At 36.8% G+C, this 13,545-nt stretch overlaps 1 protein-coding gene across 5 annotated transcripts in view; it reads left to right on the forward strand.

Annotated features, from left to right (window-relative positions):
* CCDC138 (coiled-coil domain containing 138) overlaps window positions 1-13,545 on the forward strand; it is a 104,686-nt gene that overhangs the window by 41,805 nt on the left and 49,336 nt on the right. For all 5 annotated transcript variants that reach the window (XM_045550369.1, XM_045550371.1, XM_045550370.1 and 2 more), the window contains 3 exons: window positions 1,013-1,090; window positions 1,203-1,310; window positions 3,467-3,631. In XM_045550369.1, coding sequence (XP_045406325.1) covers window positions 1,013-1,090; window positions 1,203-1,310; window positions 3,467-3,631 — 351 coding nt within the window. The remainder of the gene's footprint in view (window positions 1-1,012; window positions 1,091-1,202; window positions 1,311-3,466; window positions 3,632-13,545) is intronic.

Raw genomic sequence — 13,545 nt, forward strand, 5'->3', positions numbered from 1 at the left:
GATAGACTAATGGCCAACAAACATGAAAAAATACTCAACATCTCTAATCATCAGGGAAATGCAAATCAAAATCACAATGAGATATCACTTAACTCCAGTGAGAATGGCTCTTACCAAAAAGTCCCAAAACAACAGATGCTAGTGTGGATGCAGAGAGATAGAAACACTTACACACTACTGGTGGGACTGCAAACTAGTACAACATCTATGAAAAGTAGTATGGAGGTACCTCAAAGAACTAAAGGTGGAACTACCATTTGATCCAGCAATCCCACTGCTGGGTATTTATCCAAAGGAAAAAAAGACTTTTTATAAAGAAGACAACTGCACCTGAATGTTTATAGCAGCACAATTCACAATTGCAAAGATGTGGAAACAGCCCAAGTGCCCGTCAGTCCATGAGTGGATTAATAAACTGGTATATGTATACCATGGAATATTGCTCAGGCATAAAAATGGTGAACTAATACCTCTTGTATTATCCTGGATGGAGCTGGAGACCATTCTTCTAAGTGAAGTATCATAAGAATGGAAAAATAAACACCACATGTACTCACCATTAATCAGTCAACACTTACGTGCACATATAGAAATAACATTCATCGGAAATCAAGCAGGTGGAAGGCGGAGGAGGGGATGAGTAAATTCACACTTAACATGTACAGTGCACACTATTTAGGGGATGGGCACACCTATAACTTTAACTCAGACGGTACAAAAGCAATTCACGTAACCAAACGTTTGTACCCCAGTAATAAAATTAAAAAAAAAAAAAAAAGAAATCTGAAGTCTTGTAAGTTTTTCCTAGAATAAAGTAAACTTTCTTAGACACTATTAATATTTTAGAGAAAAATGCCGAAATTTAGCTGTGATCTAATTTAATCATGAATGTTGCCTCTGTTTTGTTACATTGCTTGGTTATATAGACCAGATTAGATAGTAGGTTGAGAAGTCCTTAATATGAAACCAGTTTAAGGTTTATATTGAAATGTCTGACTTTTTCCTCTTTTAGTTAAATGAAGTAAGTGAAGAAAACAGGAAGATGGAGATTCAGGCTAAAAGAGTTCAAGCTCGTTTAGATAATTTACAGGTAAGTTACCTGCTCTTCCCGAGATACAAGTGAATTTTAAAATGGTTGCATTTGGATTTACTCACTTTTGATACAATTGTTCTTTAATTCGTGGATATATATACTATTGCAGAGGAAGTATGAATTTATGACAATACAGAGATTGAAAGGAAATTCCCATGCTGCTCATGAAGTGAAAAGTTTAAAACAAGAAAAAGTACCAGTTTCAAAAACTTACAAGGTAGGATATGATTGGAATTTTTCCAATGGAAAGCCAAGAAAATTTCTTTTGTTCTCTATTCTTTTTTCTGTCATTTAGCAAACATTCTTTTTGGCATGAAAGGATTCACTATAAATTCTTCTACCAGGAAATATTTTTAGAATATTTACAGGGTACTTTTATTTGAAAAAACAGTGTCAGCAGTGTTCAGGTACAGTAACACTGACAATGCACAACAACTTAAGGTTAACAGCAGCTTTATTGCTTGGTATGCTTTGAGACTCCACAAGCGTTTGGTCTTATTTTTCTATGAATTCTGCAACACATTCCCGAATGGACTCCATGTATTTTTTTTCTCCCTGATAATTTTTCTAGCTTGAGGCATAAATTAATACAGTGACATGATACACAAATCCTTATGTGTAAAGTTTGATCAGTTGACAAATGCTTGTACTCATGTAACCTACAACCAAATATAGAGAATTTCTATTACCCTAGAAAGTTCTCCTGTCCCCTTTCTGGTCATTCTTTCCTGCCAGAAGCAGCTGTTGATCTGATTTCTGCCACCATGAATTAGTTTTGCCTATTTTAGAACTTTCGTCAATGCAATTGTATAGTTGATAATCACCTGTATAAGATTTGTTTTCCCAACATAATGCTGGGTGTTTTAGTAGTTTGTTTGTATTATTCAGTAGCATTCCATTGTATGAATATATCATACTTTGTTTATTCCTTCTTTTGTTGGCATACTTCTGAACTGTTTATGGTTTTTGTCTATTATGTGTAAAGTTGCTGCAAATACTCATATAGAGGGTATTTGTGGATATACATTTTCATTTCTCTTAGATATATACCAGAACTGCAATTTCTGGGTCATAAGGTAGATAGATGTATGTTTTTGAGAAACTGCCAGTTTTTAAAAGTGTACCATTTTGTACTCCTACTAACAGTGTATGAAAGTTCTGATTGCTCTACAGCCTTGCCAGCATTTGGTGTTTTCATTCTTTTTCATTTTGACCCTTCTAATGGGTATGTAGTGTTATCTTATTGTGGGCTTTAATCATTTTGATAAATTTTCTAGTTCTTTATATAAAGTAAATTGGAAAAGGTGGAGATTTTATACCCAGGTACTGATGATTTGTTTTCAGTCATCTAATTCTGTTTTTGTGGATTGCTATCTTCTTAATGTTGTCTTTTTATTAATTTGCTTTTTTATTTCTCTGTCTTTTCAGATTTTTAAAAAACCAGTTAAATATACCGTAGTTCCCTGCTTAAAGGAAGATTGTGTTTTGAAGAAATACTAAAATCAGTCTAATTTAATCTATAAATTATTTGAGGCATCTTGTTCTTATCCTTTTGCCTTTCATTTTCATAGGATCTCAGAAAATAATTTCTAGGAAAAAATTTTCATATTATGTTCATATGATGTTATACTATAAAAGCAAAAAAGTAACAACTTTTGCTGTTGGAAAATATAAACTTCCATAGTGGAAATTCTTTAGCCTTGTAAATCTTTAAATTTTTTAGAATCTTTTCTTTATAATGGTTCATGCTCTCGCGTTAAGGCCAATTTTACTTTTGGATAAAAAACTTGTTTGTTTTTTTTTTAGAGATAGGGTCTTGCTTAGTGACCAGGCTGGAGTGTAGTGGCCTGATCATAGCACTGTAACCTCAAATTTCTTGGGCTCAAGCGATCCTCCTAAGTAGCTGGGACTGCAAGCATATACCACTACGCTAATATTTTTTACCTTTTGTAGAGATGAGGTCTTACTATGTTGCCCAGGCTGGTCTTGAACTCTTGGCCTTGAGCAGTCCTCCTGCCTCGGCCTCCCAAAGTGCTGGGATTATTATAGATGTGAACTACCATGCCTGGCCTCTGGATAAAGAACTTATATGAAAAGTTTTAATGTTAGTCATAAGATGCAGTTCTTACCATTTCCGTATTATGATAGGTTTTCCTGCCTTTTCTCAGCCAGCATTTAGCATGTTTTTAATATTATAATTAGCAATGTTTGACTTGGAATTTCTTTTGTTTGGAGAAGTTCTGTTCTTAAACATATATTTTAGTGAAGCACTTTAGGTAAATTTTTCTATAATCACTTACCAAATTTAAGGCTTGCCTTTGAAGTTTTATGAAGTTGTGAACTGGACTAAATGATTTAATTTTTGACGTATAGGTACCACTTAATGGACAAGCTTATGAACTTTTAACTGTCTTCATGGATTGGATTTCGGATCATCATCTTAGCAAAGTGAAACATGAAGAATCTGAAATGGATGGTGAAAAGCCTTTACTCACATTTGCTTCTCAGAGAAATGATATTCAGGAAAAATGTGTAAAGGTTTGTTTTTTTAATTTGAAATACATGACTCAGAAGATATGAAAATTTTAAAAAGGAAAAGCCTATGGTATATTTTACAAGTGAAAAATTATTGAAAGTATTTTTGATAGAAAATTGATCATATGCATAACTCAGTTTTGAAAAGATTCATTTCAGACTTAATTAAAATTAATTTATACTTTTATTTTTCTTGAAATGATGAGAGTTTTTAACATACTACTTTTTAAAGTAGAGACCAAACATTTAAAATATAGGGTTGTCCCTCAGTATCTGTATGGGATTGGTTCTAGGACTTCCCATGGCTATTAAAATCCTTCAAATCCCTGATATCAAATGGAGTAGTGTTTGCATATAACCTATTCACATACTCCTGTATACTTTAAATCATCTCTAGATTACTTATAATACCTAATACAATGTAATTGCTATGTAAATAGTTGTTATACTCTATTATTTAGAATAATGACAAAGAACAAAATTCTGTACATGTTCAGTACAGAACCAATTTTTAAAAAAAATATTCTTTCTCTATGGTTGGTTGAATCCGTAGGTATGGAACCCATGCATACGGAGGACTGATTATACTCCAGAATGCTGAAATAATTGTATATTAGATTAAACAAATAATCAGTGATGTGAACAATTCATCCTGCACATCATTTTAGGATTCAAAACCCACTAGAATAATTTTTAATTTGTCTTTTGGCATTAAGGGGCAAAAAGTCTATTTTCAGGGAACAAATCATTAACAACAAGAAATGAGTGGTTAAATTATAGACATTAATTTGAATATTGGCACTCATTATTTCTAATTAGTATAAAAGGTCTTTAGAGATTGACAGTGATATTCCATAAGAAATACATGAAAACTTTGAAGCGTAGACATATAAAGTTTTTTATTTGTTTGTTTTAACATATTTTCAGGAATAACTTCATGATTAGTAAATACAGGCTAGGGTTTTGTTTTAGTAAATTATTTCCAGTTTTCATCCTTATCTGCAAAGTTTCTCATAAATGTCTTTTATGTTAGGGAGAATAATGGCCCCAAAGATATTCAAATCTTAATCCCTGGAACCTGTCAATATGTTATGTTACATGGTCTCTTAGTCTGTTTTCTGTTGCTTATAACAGAATGGCTGAAACTGGGTAATTTATAAGTAAAAGGAATTTATTTCTTACAGTTATGGAGGCTAAGTCCAAGGTCGAGAGGCCACGTTTGGTGAGGGCCTTCTTATTGGTTGGGACTCTGTATAGTCCCAAGGTGGCACAGAGTATCGCGTGGTAAGAAGGTTGAGTGTGCTAGCTCAGGTTCTCTTCCCCTTCTAATGCTGCCAATCCCATTCTCATGATAATCCATTAATCCATAAATGGATTAATCCACTAATGAGGGCAGAGCCCTCAAGACCCAATCGTTTTATAAAGGCCCCACCTCTCAATACTACCACATTGGGGATTATGTTGCAACATCAGTTTTGGAGGTCACAAACATTCAAACCATAGGACATGGCAAAAAGGAGTTAAAGATGCTAATCAGCTAACCTTAAAATAGATCATCTAGGTGGGCCTGGTAATCACGTAAGGTCTTTAAGCCAGAAAGAGTCAGAAGAGTAGGTCCAAGATTCAGCCCATTGTTGCGGACTTTGAAGATGGAGAAAGAAGGCCAGGAGTCATGGAATTTTGGTGCTTCTAGAAGCTGGGAATTGCTCTCAGCTGACAGCCAGCATGGAAATAGAGATCTCAGTCCTATAACCGCATTAAGCTGAATTCTGCCAGCAACTTGAATGAACAAGGAAATGGATCCTCCCCTAGTCTCCAGAAAGGAACATAGCTCTGTAGACACCTTAATTTTGGCTGACTGAGGTGCACATCAGACTTCTGACCCACAGAACTACAAAATAATAAATTTGTGTTATTTAAATACTAAGTTTGTGTTAGTTTGTTGTGGCAGTAATAGGAAACCGATACATCTTTGTTTAGAATTCTGTCCCTTTTGGTACATACATCAACTATTCTCCTGTCCAAATCTAGCCTTACTCTAGAAGCTGCTAAGTAGGAGGTCCTATAGTATTAATATTAAAGTTCTGCAGAGAAATTTCCATTTGTTAGAACTAGATGAAGAAGGACAGTCCTAAGACATTAAGGCTAACAATTGACAATTTTAAAGAGGGGAATGTGGATCATCTAAGACTCTGGTTTTATGTCAGCCTAATGGCATAAGAGAATACTATTTAGCACAGGTATGGCTCAGGATTCATTTTGTCATCTTTGTATAAAGATAGTCATCTATTGGCTTATTTGGGATACACAGTTTTTGCTGAGCCTGTATCCTTTTAATTAAAATGTTATTTTCAATTTATGGCTACTAATATAATAAAAGGAGACCAACTATAAAGCTTATGAATAATCTTTTTAATAAGAAAAGAGAAGGGTGAATAGTGCCACATTAAAATTAGTTGAATAAGTTAGTTGAATACTTGTGGCCAACACAAGCAAGTGTTCACATCTCTTTAGAGAGATGTACAATTTGTGATTTTAAAATAATGCAGCTTTTTTTTTTAACTTTTTGGTATAGGAAAAAGAGCATTATTCGATTAATCACCTTGGCTAGCATTATATTTATTCCAGGAATACTAGTGTAACTCAATATATTTGCAAAATAATCTCTTATGAAACTACCTTTGAAAGCTTCTGACATATTTTGTTGTATATTTTATTACTGTCATAACCTATTATCATCTGAGGATGAGGTTAATATTTAAAAACACAAAAAGCCATTGGGGACTAATAAATCTAGTACATAGGGTATACCTTGTAAGACTGATTTTCTTGTGTGATTCAAAAGCATATAGGTGGAATATTATCAAAGAAATTGAGGAAAAATTAATTCAGTACAACTTGACGTGGAATCTACTAAGATGTAACAACTAATAATTATAAAAATATGGCTATAGGACTAATGTTACCAATATTTGTACTAGGAAGCACCAGGCCAATGAAACTAATGGATTAGAAAAATGTATTTAAGGAGTGGGTGTGGTAGTATGTGCCTATAGTCCCAGCTACTCAGGAGGCTGAAGTGGGAGAATCATTTGAGCCCAAGAGTTTAAGTCCAGCCTGGGTAACATAGTAAGACCCTGTCTCTAATTAATAAATAAATAAATGAATTTATTTATTTATTTAAATTAACAACCTAAGAGCTGTCTCTTTGAAAAAAATTAACAAAAATGGATAAACCACTAGCTAAGGAAAAAAAAGAGAGAAGACTGAAATAACTCAAATTGGAAATGAAAGTAATAATGTTACAACCGATGCCACAGAAATGTAAAGGATTATAAGATAACACTATGACCAATTGTATGCCAACAAAAATTGGATAACCTGGCAGAAATGGATAAATTCCTATAAAAACATAACCTTCTAAGTCTGAATCCTGAAGAAATTGAAAATCTGAACAGTTTATTAATTAGTAAGGAGATTAAATCAAATTATCATGAAGGGATGCTGAATTTTACCTAATGCTTTTCTGCATCTGTTGAGATGATTATATGATTTTTGTCCTTAATTCTGTTTAAGCATCACACTTATTGATTTGTATATGTTGAACCATACTTGCATCCCTGGTATAAAACCCACTTCATCATGGTGTATTATCTTTTTGAAGTGCTGTTGGATTTAATGTGCTACTATTTTGTTGAGCATTTTTGTATCTGTGTTTGTCAGGGATATTGGTCTATAGTGTTCTTTTTTTATTGTGTCCTTGTCTGGTTTTGAAATAAGTTGGGGAGAATTCCTCCTCCTTTAATTTTTTGGAACAGTTTCAGGAGGATTAGTACTAGTTCTTCCTTATATGTTTGATAGAGTTCAGCAGTGAATCCATCTGATTCTGGGCTTTCTTATGTTGGAAGATTTTTTTTATTATTATTACTGATTCAGTCTTTCTACTCATTAAAGGTCTGTTCAGGAGTTTTGCTTCTTCCTGGTTCTGGTTCTGTCTCGGGAGGCTGTGTGTTTCAAGGAATTTATCAATTTCCTCTAGGTTTTCTAGTTTGAGAACATATAGTTCATAACAGTCTCTGATGATCTGTTTTAAATTTTTTTTTAAGAGACAGGGTCTCGTTCTGTCACCGAGGCTGGAGTGCAGTGGCATGATCATAGGTCAATGTAACCTTGAAGTCCTGGGCTCAAGCCATCTTCCTGCCTTAGCCTCCTGAGTAGCTAGAACTATAGGTACCACCACACCCAGCTAATATTTAAATTTTTTGTAGAGACAAGGTCTTACTGTGTTACTGTTAGTTAGGTCCAGAGCCAAGAAAGACACGTGAAGCCTCAGATATAGCAAAATGCTGTTTATTTTGAGCATCTGGGTGCAGATGGTGGAGGCAAAAAAATGTCCACCCCGAAGGGAGGGAAAAGTGTTGGGTTTTATAAAGGGTTTTTCCAGGGGGAGTAACACCTGCAGAAATAGGGGAGGGAGTAGCTTCGTCCTTATCAGGGGGGATAGGAATGCCAGTGTCACTGTAGCTGTCTGTGGTCGAAGTTAGATTTATAACTTTGGACTCTCCAGACTCCTCCTGTGGCTTTTGTTTCATAGGCTTGATGATATTTTGGGGGTTCCCACCTGGAACAAACCTAAGAGTTACCCAGACTGGTCTCAAAATCCTGGCCTCAAGCAGTGCTCCTGCCTCACCCTCCCAAAGTGCTTAGATTACAGGCGCGAGCCACTATGCTGAGCCTCTGATGATCTTTTATGTTTCTGTGGTATCGGTTGTAATGTTTCCTTTATCATTTCGGATTCTGTTTATTTGGATCTTTTCTATTCTTTTCTTGGTTACTTTTGCTATTGGTTTATCAAGTTTGTTTATCTTTTTAAAGAACCAACTTTTCATTTTGTTGATCCTTTGTATTATTCTTTGGTCTCTCTTTCATTTAATTCTTCTCTTATCTTTGTGGTGTTTTTTTTTTTTTTCTGGTAAATTTGAATTTGGTTTGTTCCTTGAGGTGTGGTGTTTAGGATGTTAATTTGTGATCTCTCTGCTTTTTTGATGTAGGCATTTAATGCTATAAAATTCCCTCTTAGCACTGCTTTTACTGTATCCCATAGTTTTTGTATGTTGTGTTTTCATATTAGACTTTCTTTTTCTGTCTTTTTGTCTTTTTGGTTTGATGAAATACTGTCATGTTGCCATTTGATTCCTTTCTTCCTCCTTTATGTGATTTTTAGACAGGCTTTGTAAGACCTGTGGGTTTTATGTTTTCATGATGGCAAACATGGACCTTTTGTTTCCATGTTTAAGACCTCTTTTAGCATCTTCTGTAGGGCTGGTGTAGTGGTGGCAAATTCCCTCAGTATTTGCTTGTCTGGGAAAGACTTTATTTCTCCTTCATTTATGAAGCTTATTCTGGCAGGATATCAAATTCTTGGCTGAATGAAACTAGATTCCTATTTCTCACCATACACAAAAATTAAGTCAAGATGGACTAAAGACTTAAGCGTAACACCTGATACCATAAAAATTCTAGAAGAAAACTTGGGAAAAACTCTTCTGGACATTGGCCTAGGCAAGGAATTTGTGACTAAGACCTCAAAAGCATACACCAAAAAAACAAAAATTAATAAATGGGTCTTAATTAAATATTTCTGCACAACAAAAGAAATGACCAACAGAGTAAATAGACTACTTAGAGAATGGGAAGAAATATTCACAAACTATCCATCTGACAAAGGACTAATATCCAGAATCTAACTCAAACTTACCAAGAAGAAGAAAACAACCCCATTAAAAAGTGGGCAAAAGACATGAGCAGACATTTTTCAGAAGATATACAAATGGCCAACAAATATATGAAAAAATGCTCAATATCACTAATCATGGAAATTCAAGTTAAAACCACAATGAGATACCAACCCTACTCCTGTGAGAATGGCCATTATTAAAAAGTCAAAACACAATAGATGTTGGCAGGGATTTCATTGAAAAGGGTATGCTTATACACTGTTGGTGGGAATATAAATTAGTGTAACCTCTAGGGAAAACAGTAATCCCACTATTAGGTATCTACCCAAAGGAAAAGAAGTCATTATATCAAAAAGTCATATGCACTTGTATGTTTATTGCAACATAATTCACAATTGCAGTGATATACAATCAACCTAAGTGTCCATCAGCTGATGTGTAGGTAAAGAAAATGTATGTGTGTGTGTGGGGAGAGGGGGGAGGGTGCACACGCATATGTGTATAATATATCCCACAGAATACTACTCAGCCATCAAAAAGAATAAAGTAATGTCTTTTGCAGCAACTTGGATGGAACTGGAAACCATAATCCTAAGTGAAATATCTCAGGAATAGCAAAACATACTGCATGTACTTACTTGTAAGTGGGAACTAAACAATGGATATACATGGTCACACAGAGTGGTGTAATGGACTTTGGAGACTCAGATGGGATGAGGGTGAAAGGCAGCTTAGGTATAAAAAATTACCTTTTGGATACAGTGTATATTATTTGCATGACAGGTACACTAAAAGCCCTAACTTCTCCATTAATACAATTCATCTGTGTACAAAAAAACCACTTGTACTCCCTAAATCTGTTGAAATAAAGTAGATTTTTAAAAAATTCTTGACTAACTTTTTTCTTTCAGCACTTTCTAAATGCTATCCCATTCTTTTCTGACTTGTACAGTTTCTGTTGAGAATTCTGCTGTTTGTCTGATGGGGTTTTCTTTATAGGAGTAGAGGCTTTTCTTCTTGCTATTTTTAAAATTCTTTCTTTCACTTTGATTTTAGGCATTCTGAATATAATATGCTGTGGTGAAGCCCTTTTTGAAATTTATTTGCGTGGGGACCTCTGGGACTCCTATATCTGGATGTCTAACACTCTTGCTAGACATGGAAATTTTCATTGATTATTTCCTTAAACAATTTATAATCTCTCTTTTCATTGGAAACACTGATAGTTCATGAATTTGTTCACTTTATGTAATCCCAGTCCCAGATGTCTTGAAGACTTTGTTCATTCTTCTTAATTCTTTTTCTTTATTTTTGTTTGTCTGGATTATTTCAAAGGACCTTTCTTCAAGTTATGAGATTCATTCTTCTGCTTGGTCCAGTCTATTCTTGAAGCTTTTGAATGTATTTTGTATTTCCTTTAGTGAGTTTTTCAGTTCTAGAATTTTTTTTAAGATATCTATCTCTTTGGTAAACTTCTCATTCATATTCTGAATTGATTTTCTGATCTCTTTGTATTGGTTTTCAGATTTCTCTTGAATCTCATTGAGGTTTTTTAAAAGTGAATATTTTGAATTCTTTATCTGGAATTTCAAGTTCTTTTTGATTGGGATCTGCTTTGGGAAAAACACTCCCCAAACCATGCTTTCCTCTAAAACTCTACAACAGTCAAATCAACACAGAAGAACACTTCTATGACCAAATGTGCGATTTTCCCACACACCAAACAGTGGACAAGAACTAGGTGTCCTGTAATTCAATTCTGACACTATCACCTGGAAGTAGGTCAGATCCCACAGGGTAAGGGCTCGGTCCCCAACCTCCTCCACTCCCAGATACCACTTGCAAGTCCTGGCCTCCAGCACTTCTGACTGAGCAGCTTCAAGTTGTGATTCCCATGACCCTCTCCCTCTTTGGGTTCGATTAATTTGTTGGAGTGGTTCACAGAACTTGGAAACATGTTTACTGATTTATTATAATGGATATTACAAAGGATACAGATGAAGAGATGCATAGGACGAGGTATCGAGGAAGGAGCATCGGGTTTCTATCCCCTCCCTGGGCACACCACCTTCCAGGAATCTCCTCATGTTCAGCTACCCATAAGCTCTTTGAACCTAGTCCTCTTGGTTTTTTGTGGAGGCTTCATTACATAGGCATAATTGACAACCATGTAGAAATGTGATTGGACAAAAAGCACATGATCTGAACCCAGGAAGACCTGTCCAGATTCTTTCTGGCCTCTCTGTGTAACTTCCTTCCTCCAGCGTATGGGGCAGGACCCTCTCTCAAATAAGGATCTTTTTACCCACAATCATATTAGAGTCCTGCTTTGGGCAGGTGAAAGGAGGATAGGAGAAGGTCAGAGAAAGATTCTATCCCTGAGGTCTAAAGTGCTGCAACATTATAATAAGGACTATGGGAATTATGAAACACCATAAGAACTGTGGATGAAAACCAATATATGTATCATAACCCCACAGGATCTGTTGGACAATTATTGTGGTCCTTTGATGGAGTCATATTTCCTTGCTATTTTATATTTTCTTTGTCCTTCCATTTATATCTGCACATCTAGTAAATAGCCACTTGTGAATTTTTTGAAATTGCTTTCATAGGAGAGAATTTTTCTGAAGATGTATATATGTTGGTTGAGTAGGAAGGACACTTGGGCTTTGATTTTTCAGGCCTGCTGTAGTGAAATCTTTATATGATTTCTTCAGCAGTATACAAGGTCAGTGGTATCTGTGACTTCCTTGGTGGTGTAGGGTACAGTTATTAATTGAGGTTATGGTCAAGATTTACTGGGCACTTGGATGCCAGCTGAGCCAGTCTTTGGGCTATGATGGTGGTAGCAGTGGCCTGAGTGTGCCTGCTTTTAGGCCCTAGAGCAGCTTACCCTAACACCAGTGTTAGTGGGTCTTGAGGCCCAATTCTTGGGTGGACCTCCAGGTGGCTTGCTTAGAAGTTAGTAGTGGGAGCAGTGGGCCAGGTGTATGGATAGATTATCAGGGCCCTTGGCAGCATGTGTGATGTGGGTGATGGCAGTAGTGGTGGTAGGGCAACCCCCTGGGAGTTAAAGGGTCTATAACGTTGCTGGTAGCTATGATGGGTTGAGCAGGCTAGTCTCCAGTTCCATGGCTGCCTGTAGTAGGGCAGTGGGTATGGTCCTGAGTGTGCTTGGTAGAACTTGGTCTTCCCTGTGCTTCCCCAGCCAAAGTGGCTGCGGCAGTTGTGTTGCCTCAAACTTGGCCAGAGGGCAGGGTGCAGCCTAACGTTAAACTCTCAAAGTGGCGCCATCTGTGGGCCTGTGACCAGAGAGGAGGGTCTCTGATCAGGCAAGCAACATGGGCAAGAAGTTGTGGAAAGTGCAGTCCACTTGTTACTTGTTCTCACGACATCCCATTGCATGGCAGTAGGTATTGTCCTAGGTATGCGTGAGAGAGCTTGCTTTCTGGTGTCTCTCCTTAACTGAGTGGCAACTCCTACAGCATCAGCCTGACCTTGGCCCAAGGGCCAGGCACAACCCAGTGTTATTCAAAATGGGACCTTGGGCCTGCTATCAGAGAGGGTGGATCCTCTTTCAGGCAAGCAGGGTGTGCAAGAAGCTATGGAGAGTATTCTGTCTCATAGCAGCTGGTTGTTGGGTGGTGGATATTATCCTAGGTGTGCCTGGGAGAGCCTGGTTTCCCTGTCCCTCTTTGGCCAGATGGCAGCTATAGCTGTGTAGGCCCAAACTTGGCCCGAACTCAGCTCAAGGACAGGGCACAGCACAGTCCAGTATTAAACTCTCAAAATAGCACCTTGGGCCTGCCATCAGAGAGGATGAGGCTCCTTCCAGGCAAGCAGTGTGGGCAGGAAGCTGTGTGGAGTGCAAATTGCTCATGTCTCAGACAGTCTCAACAGCAGCCCACAGCATGGTAATGGGGACCTTCTCAGGGTTGTATGGGAACCCCCCGTGTCCCCTGTCTCCTCAGAGTAGTGCAGCAGCAGCAGCCATGTCTATAGATCCTCCAAGGCTCTTAAAATAGTGCACAGTTGTAGGTGCTATAGGCTTGGATATCTGTGGGATTTTGTATGGGTTCCCTTTCTGGAACAATATCTCTGTGCAATCTCTAGGCAGCTTCCTATGTTAGGCCCAAGGCCTGCATGAGTCAAAATACTCTCTCATAACCAAGATTG

The sequence above is a fragment of the Lemur catta genome, chromosome 4 (assembly GCF_020740605.2).
Source record: "Lemur catta isolate mLemCat1 chromosome 4, mLemCat1.pri, whole genome shotgun sequence".
Taxonomy (NCBI): domain Eukaryota; kingdom Metazoa; phylum Chordata; class Mammalia; order Primates; family Lemuridae; genus Lemur; species Lemur catta.